Source organism: Haemaphysalis longicornis, unplaced genomic scaffold (genome assembly GCF_048455015.1).
Source record: "Haemaphysalis longicornis isolate Haplotype H1 unplaced genomic scaffold, Haemaphysalis longicornis Haplotype H1 scaffold_4, whole genome shotgun sequence".
In the NCBI taxonomy this organism is placed as follows: Eukaryota; Metazoa; Arthropoda; class Arachnida; order Ixodida; family Ixodidae; genus Haemaphysalis; species Haemaphysalis longicornis.
Genome location: NW_027526361.1, coordinates 110141232 through 110157103, shown reverse-complemented (window position 1 = coordinate 110157103; position 15872 = coordinate 110141232). Strand labels below are relative to the sequence as shown.

General features: G+C 45.9%; 1 protein-coding gene across 5 annotated transcripts in view; it reads left to right on the top strand.

The window, feature by feature from the left end:
- LOC144179260 (atrial natriuretic peptide receptor 1-like) overlaps positions 1 to 15872 on the top strand; it is a 185775-nt gene that overhangs the window by 106771 nt on the left and 63132 nt on the right. For 4 of the 5 annotated variants that reach the window (XR_013324191.1, XM_077707545.1, XM_077707549.1 and 1 more), the window contains exons 3-10: positions 1683 to 1840; positions 6621 to 6756; positions 8884 to 8978; positions 10940 to 11072; positions 11163 to 11247; positions 12070 to 12190; positions 12805 to 12861; positions 14488 to 14553. Coding sequence is in view for 4 of the 5 variants with exons in the window: in XM_077707545.1 (XP_077563671.1) it covers positions 1683 to 1840; positions 6621 to 6756; positions 8884 to 8978; positions 10940 to 11072; positions 11163 to 11247; positions 12070 to 12190; positions 12805 to 12861; positions 14488 to 14553 (851 nt within the window). In the remaining variant the exon portion in view is untranslated. The remainder of the gene's footprint in view (positions 1 to 1682; positions 1841 to 6620; positions 6757 to 8883; positions 8979 to 10939; positions 11073 to 11162; positions 11248 to 12069; positions 12191 to 12804; positions 12862 to 14487; positions 14554 to 15872) is intronic. The other variant, XM_077707547.1, reaches the window with a different exon arrangement.

Genomic DNA, 15872 nt, shown 5'->3' with positions numbered 1-15872 from the left:
TGCGGTATTTTCAGGAAAGTACTAATTAAGTACCCATTTCTTCCAATTGATAGAGAAATCCGTGCAAAATATCAAAAGTACCACGTGACGGCTGTCCCATCCGCAACATAAAATAGCGTTCTCCGATAAGCTGACTGAAAACAATTGCTTTGCCTGTGACACGCCCAAAAACACAGCACATCACCTGGATAATGGCACAGAAGGAGCAGCAACAGCACGTTTCGCGGTTCGCATGGGGCAGATAAAGCACGAACCTCTGTCGTGATTTCTTCTTTGTTTTTTGTGTTGTGTTTTTATTTCATTCTGGATGTCTACTCCTATATTTCCTCAATGCCAAGCGCATCATCCCCGAGCTGCCAACCAAGCCATTTTCTTGCATTCCTGCCCCTATCCCCCAATTTCTAGCCTTCCCAGTGCTTTACTCACGCGACTGTTACTCTTCGGGCGACAGGCGGTGGAAAGCAGCAGCGTAGGCAAAACGTGCTAAGCCACGGCAGTGAGTTTTCTATCGCCTGCCAGAGCGCCGCTACTTCAGCGGTCCCAAGGATCGGTTGCCTTGGCAACCAGGCACAAGCCGCCATCAGCCTGATACGGTCAGGAACACGGCCGGGGTCCCGGCTAAGCTTGGGCCCCACCTTACGACATGGGGCGAAACAGGCGTCCCCATTACTCGCATTGCAAGGAGGGCGATGCGCTTGGCGTTGAAAATTACTGGAGGCGATGTTCTGGATAACTCAGAGGTAGCCTCCTCGAGGGCGCTGCTTTATGATGCATGGTTTTATTGATTGATTGATTGATTGATTGATTGATTGATTGATTGATTGATTGATTGATTGATTGATTGATTGATTGATTGATTGATTGATTGATTGATTGATTGATTGATTGATTGATTGTGGGTTTAACGCGCCGACGCTACACAGGTGGTGAGGCAAGCGGTATTGGAGGGCTCCGGATTAATTTTGACCACCTAAGGATCTTTACGTGCACAGAAAAATTGTATGCACGGGCATTTTCTCTTTTTGCTTCCACCCGAAAAGAAGCATGATGCATGCTGGGAGCGCCTTCACAGCCCAAAAATGAGTACGCGAGTAGTAAGTCGCTAAAAATACCACAGTTAGATGTCACCCGTGGGTATCCACAAGCGCCTTATTGGCACTTTAATAATTAGAACAGTACCTCTCCAGTTAGCAATTATTTACCATTACCCAATTAAAGGTCAATTATATTGTTCATTAACGAAAAAATTACGTGCTGCTACTCTACTGCATTGGAAACATTATGCATTACGGTTTCTTCGAGTAACGCATTTTCTCACTTTGAAAATCTTGGTGCATGATAGTTGGAACGCCCTGCATATCCGAAGACATGGCTCACAGATAACTCAGTTCAAGCAGTGCCAGTTTCGTCCGCTTGTCCTTTGTGCGTTTTGTAGAGCACTAACTTATTTTTCTGCATTGGATGAACCAACTGGCCCAGCATCTATTGTTAATAATACGCAGCCAGCACTGACATCACTGAAGGTGCCAAAAAAGAGACTAATTATTGTGTTTGTTCGAGTACCAGTTCCGGGCTCATCGCGGAGAGCGTTGGCTTTGCCTGCCCGGCGGCTGCCAGCGTTCGAAAACTGAGTCCGCACTTGTGACGGGATATTGTCCGCACCCCCTTCTCTACCCCTGCAGACGACCCCATGCGGCAGCGCCGCTTGCGCGAGGCGTTCGAGTCCCTCATGATCATCAGCCTGATGCAACCTGTGTCGGCCGAATACATGCGCTTCTCCGACGAGGTCAAGCAGCGCTCGCTGACCAAGTACAAGCTCAGCAACTACAACGAGCAAGTGGTACGTGCGTGTCATTACATTATTACATTTCTCTTTCACGTGCAACCATGCGAAACCAGCGCCACGAGGGCGTTGTCAGAAGTAGGCGCAAACCGCTCGAGTAAGCGTATTGCCGCGGGATGCTTGGGGGAAACGCACCGGGCTATGGTTGAGCCTGTGGTCTCAAACCACACTTCCATTTTATGCGCCCATTCAGTCGTTAAACCTCGGCCCTGAAAGCAACGAGGAAGAGTACGGAAGAACAGAAAAAAAAACCCGAGCCGCGGCAGCTACGTCGCCGTGAGTAAACAAAGCAGCCAATTGCAGGCACTTGGGTGCGTTTCCTCCCAAACATCCACTGCTTCAGGAAAAGAAATATTTACAAGAGCCTTGTTTCTTTCACGCCGCACTCCACCCTGGCTTCAAGAAGTGGCACGCTGACCATTTTGAAGCACAATTTTGTGGTGGTGGGGTGCATGCCCCGTGCCCTGGCATATATTTTGAGCGGTTCGGCGTGTGCACAAGGCTTGTTTATGTGAATGCATGGCGTGTTGTTTCTGCGCCATATGCGTCGTGAACCAGGCTCCTCCCGTGAAAGAAGCTGTCCATCATCGCGCACGAGCTCGGCCATATGCCAGAGAAGAATATTTTACAAGCTGTTATTATTTACAAATGAAAAGGCACTCGCGCAGCTTGGACTTGGGGCATTGCACATTGCAACGGCAATGAACTGCGCAGATTGCCCGGAGCTTAGTTCACGCAGCCTAACGTTTACCGCCTTCTGAGCAAAACAGTAGTTTGAACGCTTAAAGTCACTTGATTTTCGTATGGTTTAGGTCGTAAGCAAGCATTTAGGTAAGCTATACTGGGAACGAGCACCCTCGTTTTCGAAAGGACTTGATGCGGGGACCGCGAAAACAAAAACAAAAAAAAAGACGGAACGCTGAGCGAGCATTGCGCAACACGGACGCTGCGTCCTCGGCCCTACAATTTTTAAGTCGAAGAACACCCACAGAGATATACAAAATGTAAGGTTACAAGCACCTCTGACACAAGTAAGTTTGGCTGTACGTGTTCAATTTGTAGATTTAATCTGAGGGACCAGGATTGACACTCAGATGCGGCTTGCTATTGATCGCCACTCCTCAGTGATTATCTGTAATGTTGCTTTGCAGTTCTGAAGTTTCTTCTAAGTAACTATTCGACATATCTGCGCCCCATTCCTCTTGTTTTTCCGGTAGTACATTGTCTCTAACAAACAAACTTTTCCAAAAAAACTCCCCCCACCTCCCCGAAGGGGATCGTGCGGAAATGCGAATTCATTGGGTGCACCGATGAGTGCGCTGCGATTAATTATTATTAATGGCATAATTAATGAAGAGAGACGAGAGTACACTTCTAGCTGTCGGTGCCGTTGCCGCGAGGGATTCGACTTCACCGACTTCCATCGCTATCGAGGCGCCAGTCGGCAAGCAGTCACGGAGAGAGGCGCGCGCTCCACTGCATTTATATATTTTTTTCCGAGCGCAGCGAGCGGAGAGAGGGTACGCGGAGAGGAGAGAGAGACCCGCGCAACACGCCCGCCCCGCGCGCGAGCTCTCTCTGCCGAGCTCCGCGATGCGAGCGCCCTCACACGCCCGAGCGCGCTCCTCCTCTCCACGCCCTCTCCGCTACTCCGCCCGAGCTCCGCGATGCGAGCGCCCTCACACGCCCGCGCGGGCTCCTCCTCTCCCCTTCCCCTCCGCTACTCCCGCCCGAGCTACCACCTGCTGCGGTTGCTAGGCGCGCCACAGCTGTTGCTAGGGGCGCGGAGAGATAACACCTGCGTGCGGACGCCGATGGACGCACGACAACCCCCGACTAAGAAATGCATTCGCATTAAAAAAATTCAGAACAAATTGTTTCAGGTCTTGTCTCGCTACAGCGCCTTCGATACCCACGAGTTTGTTTAACTGCACTAATAGGCTCCTGTTACGCACGTCAAGAATCATTCTTTGTAATCCATTCCTGCTTAACACTGCAATCCAATGTACAATCACTTATCAAGAGCAACGCATCAATGAACATGAAGTTCTGTAAATTTATCGCGTTTAATTGTAATGATTAACAAATTATGAATAATTTTCTCAAACAGGTCATCTAAGCATGCTGTAAAAGTCTGAAAATCTCCCGCCTTGTAAGATGGAGGGTTTACCCTACACATGAGCTACACATGAGCTCACAATCTAACGGTCAATTCGAATATCATTACCATTGCGGTTTTACAAAAGTGTACTCAGTGAAATAATGTTTAGCAGAATGAACTACAATTTATCAACAAAATAAATTGTATAATCACGAAAACCTTAGGAAACGTTTACTAAGCCCGTACACACCTTTATTTTCCGTTTATCAATGCTTACAGCTTTCCCTGAAACAGAAAGTGAAGAAAATTTGTATTCGTCTTACCTGACGTTGCACAGAGCAGTTCTCGATTGCTTCGTTTCTCTGCTAAGTTAATAATATAAAGCATATCCTTACTTCCATAGTTACAAAGAGGACAAAATATACTTACTTTTCTGTCAGCCCGCTACAAACTACCGAAGTGGTGTCGCCTCGGTTTCGAATGGGTTTTGATGCTGTCTCATTCTTCGGCGCTTCGAATGTCGTCTACTGCTTTCTTGACCACGGTGTTTTGTCTGGTCAGGCACCATATCAATACGTCAAACGCACTCATAATGCGTTGGGGGCCGCATTGCAGACTTCAAAATGTCTCATCACTGCTCTCCCAAGAAAATGTTGACATCCACCTAAATTGCAGCCGTACGGCTACATAGGAAAGCTGAACAGCTTTCTAAAACCCTCGCAGTTGAAGAAAAATTCGACCTGATCCAGGATCTCCTTGGGAGGAGGCGGAGGAGTAGAGAAACGTTTATTGGAGAGAGAAGCGCTGTTGTGGGTGGCCTTCCTAGTCCGGATAGCCGCGAGTCGTGGCAGCTGCTCTTGCCCGAGACACGAGGTTAACCTGCGTCTCTAGCAGGCAGCTGGTCAGCTCGCACGCCCACTGCTACAGGGAGGGGGAAGGGATGGGATTTGGGTGGTAGGGGCAAGCTCAGACAAGGTGGTATGTGGTGTTGGGGGTTTTACAGGATGGGCATTCATAAGGGATACATGGTTGGTGATATGTTGTGTAGAATTGTGTTGTAGTATGTCTGGGTTTGTAGTCATCGCCAAAGGCGTGCGTCGTTGGTGTTGATAGATGGATGAGGAAGAGGGTAGACGAGGCGATTTCGACGGTAGTGGTACAAGATGTCTGTGTAACGAGTCGGGACTGGGAGGGGATTAAGGGATTCCGGTGGGTCTTCTCTGCCTTCAGGGAATGCCCGAGTAGTCAATTCGCGGGCAGCGGCATGTGCCGCCTCATTCCCTGGAAGGTTGGCGTGGCCTGGTGTCCACACGACGTAGATGGAGGGCAGCTTGTGTATGCGTCGTAGTATGTTGAGGGCTTGAGGCGAGAGACATCCTTTTTGATAGTGGCGGCATGCTTCCTGGGAGTCTGCGATGATGACAATGTAATCTGTCGTCGCTGTGGTTGCAGCTAGAGCTATGGCAGTTTCTTCTGCTGTCGTGGAGATGGTGGTGGATAGCGTGGCCGACGTCAGGAGAGTTTCCTGGGTGTTGAAGGTTACAAGGGCGTGAGCTTGGCGGTTATGATATGCAGCTGCGTCGGTGTATCTGGTGCCGGGGTCCTTCGAATAGAGTCTCTGGAGATACCGGACTCGCGCTGCTCGTCGGCCTTTGTTGTAACAGGGGTGAATATGGCATGGAATGGGGGCTACTTTAATGTTGGCACGGATATCGGGAGGGATACGAGTGGGTGCTTCTGTAGGAGTTATGACGTGGCGGCCATGTGTCGCGAGAAGGGTGCGGCCTGTAGGTGTTAGAGACAATCGCGTGAGTTGGTTGGCTTGTGGGGCTTCCAGCATTTCTGACAGTGTATTATGCAGGCCGAGTTTAAGGAGGTGCTCAGTCGGCGTGAAGTACGGAAGTCCGAGGGGTATTTTATATCTCTAACGTATCAGGGCGTCCAGTTAGGAATGCTCTTTTGGTTTCAACTGAACATAAGGTGTCCCGTATGCTATGCGGCTGGTCAGCAGTGATTGGACGATACAGCACGTGTCTTGTTCCTTTAGGCCATGGCGCTGGGTGTAAATGCGTCGAATTCGATGAGACAGTTGCGTAGTCGTTTGGTGTAATTGCGATAAAAGTGCCACCCCCGATCCATGCTGTGCCTTTTTTGAGGCAGTGGGATATCCCCAGGAATGCTCCGGGGCATTGAAGTCCTCAAGCAGAATGAGTTGATTGGCGCCGGCGATCTTGATGGATTCACACAGATGAATGTCGGGTTTTTGCATAAATCTGGTCGCTCATCAAAGCTCAGGACACCTCTTCGGTGACCCGGCTACTGCAAGAAAACACGGTTTGAAACGCACTCTCCACCTGAAAATCCTTGTGTACTTACCACAAATATCACTGCAAACTTTAAGGGGTAAATGAATCAGACAGTGTTTGCAATATCCTTCTGTGTCCTGCAAAAGCTCTCCTGAACCCTTATGAGCACGACTTTGAGGTATTATATATTCGAGCATGATTCACGAAATATCTTATGATTTTGCTTTAACTGTGTTGATTTGTAGGCAAACAGTATAATTACAAAATATACCTTCCCACTTCATTTCTCGTGCTACTCTTATGTTTAAAACGAATTTCGCTGTTCAAAGACATTTGACCATGAGTTTACCCTCTTGATGTGTCCCCGCAGGTGAATTATTTCACAGCCAGCTTCCACGACGCCGTTGTTATGCTGTGTAAAGCCATCAACGAAACAGTGACCAGCGGTCTCAATCCTCACGTGGGCGAAAACCTAGTGGACAAAATGCGAAACGCCAGCATAAACGGTAAGACTCGTACTTGCAGGTTGTTAATATCTGTGCGCTCTTTGTTTAGCTCTTGTTTCGCAAAATGTGGTCATACGCGAGTCTGAGCTTGCTCTTGTAATTCTCAAAGCGTTCGCCGTCTTACCGTTCGTTCTATCAGAGAGGAAACGCTCCCCATAGGTTCTTTGTTGTAAGAAGACAGCTGCTGGATGGTATAGTGTATGGTTTTGATCAAACATGAATTGTATCAAATATGAATTCTATCAAACATGGATTCTATCAAACAGGAATTGCGTATAACAAGCAGGAACAAATGCTCGAACCAGTCAACTCGGCGGGTGCGGTATTTCTGCAACAATACAAGTAGAACAACAATTTTATATTAAACAATAAAGTTATACTAGTTCCACAAAATTGACAGATACAAATAACTGCGCCCTTTGAGAGCTAAGCGTTTTGACAGAGTTGAGCAATAAAATTTCACTATTATAAATGTAGGCGCCAACAACGCACTTTAGCTCTTAGGTCCACGCCTCCACGCATAAATGATATCAAATCAGCAGCTATTCGGGGTCAGCTAAACTCTCGACCGGAGGTATTATTAAAACTGAAATGTAATGTGCCCAGTAATTCCTCAGAAATTTGCTTGCAGGCTTCTTACGACGCAAACTAATGCGTTAAATCTTTGTCTTTGTTTTGAACTAGGGCCATGCCCGTGGTTTGAATAATCTGGCGTTTATTCAGTTTGAAAATACAATCAATGCATCCTAATCAGCGCAGGGCTTTGCACCTGGAGGCAAGAACCTTGACTCACCCAGTTTTCATGTTTGGTATGAATTTGTTATTTTCTGCAACATTATTCTGAACTTGTTTTTTTCTTCTCTTGTAAGGGTGGTGAGCGCCAAAGGAAAAGTGAAGCGCGTCACCCCTTACAGATTGCGGGTGAAGCGTGCTTCACAGCATGAAATTCGCAGACGTCTTTATTCACTGAGGAATATGCATGCGTCTTTAATCTAAGCTTGAACGAGAGATAGAAGTTGATAAGCGAGCAAGGACTATATGATCCACAATACGTAATTACATAGCCAGGGATCATTCTTCTGCATAACTGCAGTTTGCCTTAAAGAGAAGGGACGCAGGCTCCTGATACGTTTTCAGGACATAAAGTCAGCCACGCACACGCTTCACTTTTTTACTGGGCGTGATATTCAAAACGAAAACGCGGGCACCCTTCCTCCTCTTTCCGTATAAAACACACATAAAAGAGTCTGTGGACTGATTTTTTGGTTTAAAATACACACTTATTTCGCATCTGTCATGTAAAATAACTCCTTCAGTGCAAAAATGCCTATTCTACAGCTGGTGTTCAACTGGCAAGTGGGTGACCTCAGGCCCCACGTTTTAATCTGCTTAGCGCCTGCTGGCCTCTCGATAGTAGCTGCAATAGGATTCACAAGGTGTTTCCCTTAGGCAGGCATAGTACACCGACGATTATTGTTTAATTTCAGAATTCCTACCAGTGGGACTTGCATGTATATCAACGCAGTATGACAACCTTTAGAGCGCACAGGAATATAAAGCCACCGCGTTATTGGGGCAGCCACCGAAATCCGTGTACTCGCCACCGACACTCGGGTGGTACACCGCGACGCCAATTTTTCTGGTTACTCAAATTCTGTCAGTGCGCATTAAACATCCTTTATAACTGATAAAAATTATTATGTTAACGTGCGTGGGACTGCTGAATAACTGCATTGCTAGTACACGCTATACTTTTTCCGCATGAAGACCGCAGACCCCACTAGAGCTGACTAGTATACTGTATGTGCACTTCTCGGCTTACAAATGTTTACAATCAGTTACCTCAACAAAAGTCGCAGCTCTTCTTGCTCTTCTTATAAACCAAGATCAGTGCACATATCACACGAATTGCGCTAGGCAACGAAAGAAGTTGGAGGTTACTGGAAGTTTGAAAATTGTACAAAGTACAAGCTCTCATGCGGCAACTTAGTCCAACGTTTGCCCATATGAACGCTCTTTAAATTCATTCATTACTAAAACTAATTTGTGGCGGAGGCAAAATGAGCCCTCATATGAGAAAAACGATCTCTGGTACATTGGGGATAGCAATTGTAATACTTCTTGCAGGCGTCTCGGGCAGAGTCGTGATTGACATGAATGGCGATCGCGTGGCTGATTACGCTCTACTGGACCAAGTGGATCCTTCGACGGGGCACTTTGATGTAAGTGCTTGACGTTTTAAAGCGAATTCGCGTTTTCCTTCAAGTACTGTATTGTCCAACAGCATTCGACACTTTGGAAGCCTGTCCTAGCACAAAAGTACGGAATGAGTAAAGTTTCTGGTAATCACTGTAACATTCCAATTACACTGCGCGGAAAGTATGTCTGCTTCTCCAGTCGTAACTAGAGCAGACGAAATAAAGTTGTTCATCTCAAATTGAGCGACAAATGGCTTCTGAACGTGTACGAACACCTTAAACTTGCAATAGAGCGTTCCAGCCCTCACTCTCGCATTTTCTGGTACCCAGTTTGGGTATAATTGTATAATTTACAAGACTAAGCAACCAACGCGTCCAGCCGAAGATGACATATCGAGCGGGAACTTCGCGTTTTACTAAACAACTTGAAAGCAAACTTAGGTCGGCTCAGAGGGCCACGGTAGGAATAACGATAGTAGTCGCGTCAAGGGAGAGAAAACCAATTGCAAATAAAGAAAAACAGAATGGACTTGGGCTCGCTAGGTAGTTAGGCGAAATGACAACCGGGGAATCAGTAGAGTAACAGAGTTCATACCGAGAGACGCGTCTAGAAAAAGGGGAATAGAAATAACTCGATGGAAAGAACAAATAAGGAAATTCGGAGGCAAAGAATGAACTCCAGCAGCGCAGGACCGGAGCGGTTGGAGGTCGATGGTGGAGGCCTTCGTCCTGCAGTGGACCTAGGAAGCTGTTGATGATAATGATGATGTGTACTTATATGTATTCACTTAAAGCAAATGCTAGAGAGTGCTTCCCTATATCAATTTATTCCAAAAAGCCACACAAAACTGGTCGCAAGCGCGTAATTTGCAGTCAAAATCATGAGTGCGCTTCTGACTGAAGGTGCTTCCGCAAGCTTGCAGTCTCGCAGAATGCGTCAGAGAAAGTACTATTTCAAGTACCGCAGTACCCACGCATACACCGTACCAAGGGTGTTAAAATGTATTTTAGTTACAGGACTTGAAACTGGTATTTTATCATCCGCAGCTCTGCCTTCACCATGCGGTGGGCTTTAAAGATGAGGGGCGGATTAGGCAATACCGTTTCTTCACGATTCTAAGGTGCACCTTTTTTCGCTTAGGTAGCATTAACATTTGCATCCGCGTTAAAATCTGGCTCAAACCGAAGTCAACTTCAAATGTTTCCCGCTTTAGTTTTAATGCCAGTAGGAGCCGGATAAGCAATTTTATGAAGCACAAGAAATTTTTGCTCCAACAGTTGCGTGAGGAAAATAAAATGTCTCCTGCCAGATACGTGTTGTTGTTTCTTTTAAACCTGTGTGGTAGAATTGGCTTCATATTATTTTTTCGAACTTAAATCCGTAAGTGTGCCTGCGCGTTACAATCGGGGGTGCCTCAGAGTCGTGAAAATAAGGTATTCCACTGGAGTTTTAACGGGCTTCAACTTTTTCACGCGCGGCCTCTTTTACTTAACCGTTTACATCTCAAAATCAGCTGCCGAGGCCGGCGATCGAATGCAACGTCGTGTTCAATAGCACTACCCTTAAATACTGAACTCAATTGAAAAGCTAATTTAATTAAGAGTGTTTCCTCACTGGTTGCGGAGCGAGATTTTTAGGTTTCACAATCCTACACACGGGCGCAATTGAGGGCTTGAGGGTTAAAGTGACTGAGTACGCTAAAAGCCGCTGTCAACCAAATTTTACTGTTGGAATAATTTATGCACAAACACAACCCACTCTGTATCTCTCCCTCTCAGCGCTCGAACTGCATTATATTTGGAGGCAATGGCTTAAAAGTGTGGTCGCAGTTAGCGTTTTATTTCTTTTATACGGCATGCTGAACGGTTCCAAGAATTCATATTAACTTCTCATTTTTTTGGACCGTCATTTCAAATGGCAGTCAATTAAAGCAGCGCTGCGATAAACATAGGTAATTTTCGACCAACGGATGCGTCCTGTGCAGGTGGTGCTACAATATTTTGGCGCCAATCAGAGCTACCAGGCGCTCAACGACATTCACTGGCCCGGAAAAGGCCCGCCCGTTGATGTTCCATACTGCGGTTTCGACGGGAAGGATCCCAAATGCCTGAAAACAGGTGAGGGTTGCTCTGATTTTCGTTAACAGTTTGCTACGCTGGCCACTAGCATTACCGATATCTGAAGGTTAAAATCCTTTGGTGTTTCAGACGACTTCCCCTTCTTCGAAACTGTCATCATTTCAGCTCTCGTTCTCTTGGTCATCATACTCATCTGCGCTTTCCTTGTCTACCGGTAGGTCGTGTATGCCTGGAAAGAGTGCATGAAATAAATATGTGCCGCATGTCGACGGAAGGCTTCCAATTATTCAATTGCTTTAGAAAAAACCTTTACAAACATCCAGCGGTAGAAATGTGGCAATTCTGTTTTAGGGCAGAAAATTCGGGTTTGATGACGTTATGGGCCAGAACATAATTTGTACAGTGTAGTTGATCCCTTCCAGCGCGCCCATAGAACCTTCCAATTTTGTGACAAAGTACAAAATTCATGCACAGAAGCTTAAAAGGCCACTTCTCAGAAGTGTATTAAAACGTACGCCACGTACACTCTTTTAAAGCAGTCTACAAGGTTATAGAATCCCAAAATCGCGGCTTTTGTTTTTCATGTGTGTGCGATTGTCAGTCTGTTTCATAGGCATCATTATTTGTGGCCATCGCGCACTGCAATCTTTCGTAGCTTCGAAGAGGAGCCTCAAGAGTCGAACGCATGCACACGCCCGAATAAATTCAAGAAATCCTCTTATCCCAGAAGTGCTTTTTTTTTGCTTAGCCTTTGTTCGAGATTTCTTCAGTTCACAACGGTGATGGTAGGTCACTATATCTGCGCCACCCTTGATGCAGTAAACGAAACTGTTTCAAGCGCCAGGGGTCTAGATCCTCGTACCCCTGTGCTGGAGCTTGAGGAATCTTGACGCCCGAATTCTTTTGAAATGTATTCCGTCGGACATGCCTAAAATGTAGGTATTAAACGGTAGTTCAGATATGCGTCAAAGCTTAGTTAACACATGCTTTCGCGCTAAAGTAAGCGATATTCCGTTTTTCTCTTTGTTGCCACCAGTAAGCTTCAGCTTGAGAGCGCCATCGCCAACATGTCATGGCGAATAAAGTGGGAAGAAATTACTTTTACGCGCAACCAAAGGAGCAGCTGGATGATGAGTCGCCTTTCCATCACTAGCGCGGTGAGTTTATACAATATATGCCCGCGTTTTGCGTTCACGTATGCATGGACGACGCACTAATAACGCGTCCTTATATGTGCGTGTGTAAGTGAACAGAACGTCATTGTGACAAAACGTGTCAGCTACAGCTGTGTCCAAATTGTTTTGCGGGTTGTAACTCATTCATAACCCGAAACCTGTAAAGCAGAACCAAAAAGTTTCCGTCGGGTCAGTTTTCTGAAAACTTTTCCGGTCCTTGATAAGGTGGATGTGAATATTAAAGCAAACTACCAGTGTGAACCGGGCTTTTATAGCGTTACGGGCTTTTATAGCGTTACTTTTATGGCGTTACCAGTGCGAACCGGGCTTTTATCACCGGGCTTTTATAGCGTTACGATCACATTTGCTAGTGCTGTCAGATTGTTGGTTGCAAGGCAGCTATGTATATCAACCTCTATAAATTCAATCCTACACCTTAACTGAGTAAAATCACTACTTATAGTTACCGCTTGCCAATATCGCACCAAAGCCGCATGTTGGCTTACCAAAAAAATGTAGCCCTGAAGTGAATTAAGGTGAACAATGTGTGTGCATTTCAGTTACTAAAGGTTTCTTTTCGTCCATTTATTGCAAAGATGTCGTCAAAAATGGAGAAGGGCTGGGTACACTGGGCCCCTCCTGAGCTGCGAGACGTAGGTATTTTATTTTCGGGATACATAGACTAACCTTACCTCACGCCAACCTGACTTGCGTGCCAGCTCTGCAACGCCTAACAACGGTTACCAGCAGTAACTGAATGGCTTTGTTCAATGACAGTGCAAGCGCAAAGTTTCCGCCACTCACGTCTGTCCACATGGGCAACGTAGCTCATCTTGTTGACACCTTTGAAAAAATGTCGGACAGAAGTCGTTAGTTTTGATTCAACAAGTGAAAAAATAACTCGATGGAGCCGGAATGGCGCATTTAGGTTCTTTTTACGGGTTACCTGCCGCTTCAGAACTAGATAATAAAAGTTTTCAGTAATGTTGTATCGTCGAAAATTAAGCGCGACTCCCCATTTTACTTCAGTAATGGTGTGTTTCCGGGAATAAAATAGCTTCGCTACCATATCTTTCTCTAGAAAAATTACAGAAATATATTAAAACACGTCTTTCTTCACCTGAGGAAAAGATATTGGAGTCGTCACTTTTGTGGGTGCAGCCCAGTTAGCTTCAAACCTGGACCACTATCCCTGCACAGGGGATAAGGTTAATCTGATCTGTGTGTCGGGAGCTGGTGGCCTGACTCTCCTACCGCTCGGTAAAATTTGCAAGTAAACAACGTTTGGCCTGTTAGGAACGATCAGCTTAGTGTGTGTGTGTGTGTGTGTGTGTCTGTTATCGAGGATAGCAATTATGTTATCACAAATGTTATCGAGGATAGCAAATGTTAGGTTAGCAAATGTTATGGAGGATAGCAATTTTTACAAAACCCCAAATTTTATGTTCACAAACGCATTTAGATGGCCATGGTTTGAAACGTTTATGACAGTTCGGTGCTTATTAAGCCGTCCGGCTCTGCTTCTGCACGCGGTTTGCACCAGTGCAGGTGAATTTCTTAACTGTGCTCACCCTCTCCTGGACTACCAGTAAAATGGAAAACTCTGCGCGAAAGTGTCCAGTCGAACAAAGTCCAGTTCACGAAAGGGTCCAGTCGAACAAAACTGTGTTATTACAGTCAAAGTAGCGCAGTTATTTATAATAATGCTCTGCTTTATTACAGAAGTTCCAACCCGAATTGTTCCGTAAACATTTTTAGATAATGCAAATAATCGGGGGCGTCTCTGTTTTTTGAGCCAGCCGTCCTATACAGTGTTGGGTCCACTTCCGCAACCGACACACTCAGCTCTCACTCCGTTTGCGCAATCACAGGACCACGACCCCTGCAACTGTTGCGGCAACTCAAACTAAAAGGGTTTCTTTTTCGTTGTTGTTCAACGCAATCAAGATAAAGTAACTCTTTGTGTAACAAAGTTTGTTTTATTTAAAAACACATTACCGCTGGTAATGGTAGCAGCACTGAGATGTAGCTTCTCTATGCCCCCGTACAACTTTTGAAAGCATGAGATAAACAGGACCGTCATTCACACGCAATAATCTATCCTTCGACCGTCTCATCCTACGTTCGCATTTATTCATTTCTTCATGCCTCCCGTCTTGTTGTTATTAAAATAACTATCTGGCTGCCGCTTCAAGCAACTAACTAAATGTTGAAATCGGCCTCTTGGCAGGCTCACAAAACTCGTGCCAAACCCTTTCTTTTCTCTTCGCCTGTCGCAGAGTGCCCTTCTAGAAGCGGCCACCAAAGCCAACGAGCAACAGTTCATTCTTACGGGTTCTTTCAAGGTAAGTTATAGCTCGTTCCCGGCCATCCCTTACCGTCTGCGCAGCTAAAATGGGCCAATGGGCTTTTTCTTTGGTTATTGCTATAGAGGTACAGTTGAAACGAAAATGTGTCACGCTCTACGACCTTGCGACGCTATGTCAAGCTGACGTCGCGTTTTCTTGGGCTATTAACAGCTTTACATACAATTTCTTGACGAGTCGTGATTGTGACCTTGAGAAACCTATCCGCTGTGAAGAAAGAAGCCAGGTTTACCGGCTGGAAAACGCCAGCGCGTGAATTTTGGCCCGGTTGGTTCTTGAGACTTACATGGAACAATGCCAGCGACGCACAGCAGACCGGAACGACGAGAGAGGCGACGGCTTAAAACAGATTGTTTTAGCTCTTTCAGAAACACAGGTTTAAGAGGCGTTGTTATAGTCGTATGCTTTTTCGGTTGCAATCCGTGTTCCATCAGAGGAAGACATCAGTTGCTTGTCAGCACTCTCGTATAGGCCCCATTTCGTAGCTTTTTTTAGTTTCTGTCTTTCAGGATGTTCTATTGTGTGACAATGAATGCCAGATAGCGTGATGCGCACAACGACCTTGGCCTACTTTTTTCTGCTTTACTTGGGTGCCATTAATCGAATATAAAATTCATAATGCATAATGCACTCGGAGAGCCTTGGTGTCCCCAAATGTAAATCGCCCCCACAGCTGCCGGTAATTTCATCAGTGCTGGCATCTGCAACTTGAAAATGTCTTTTGCCGCGCAGTCGAGCTTACTCTCCGCGAAAAATTGGAAGTGCAGGACTAATAGAAGGATATACTTTTCGCGCCAAAAGCATTCCTTACGCGGTAGCTGTATCAACCCCTTTCATTCTGTAAGCCGTCAGATCACTTCCGACCTCCAATCAGGCTAGGTAGAGAGTTTTTCGGTTCTCATTGTTCACCATTTTTAGAGTTCTGATCGTAGTGAATCAATGTAAGTGACCAAGTTCTTGTCCACTTTTGCACCCTTCCTCCACAAGCTAGCCGACATGCTTTGCTCCGTAAAGAGCGACGAGACAGTACGCTGCAAAAATATGTTGCCAATCACTGATTGATGTTAATGTCGGGGCCTAGTTCCACGTGCTCGTCTCGAAGGAACTTTAAACCGGAGTTGAACCTCAGTAGTTCAAATATTGCTGGAATACAGAAAACATGTGAGTTAAGTTATTTCTAGTGCTGTGCCTCAAAGACTTTAAGAATTTTTAGCCGTGATACGTTAATATTTCCGCAACTTAGCCGGAATTTTGAGCACACCGGATTTAGTTGCGATGTTTCGGCACGCATCGATGGT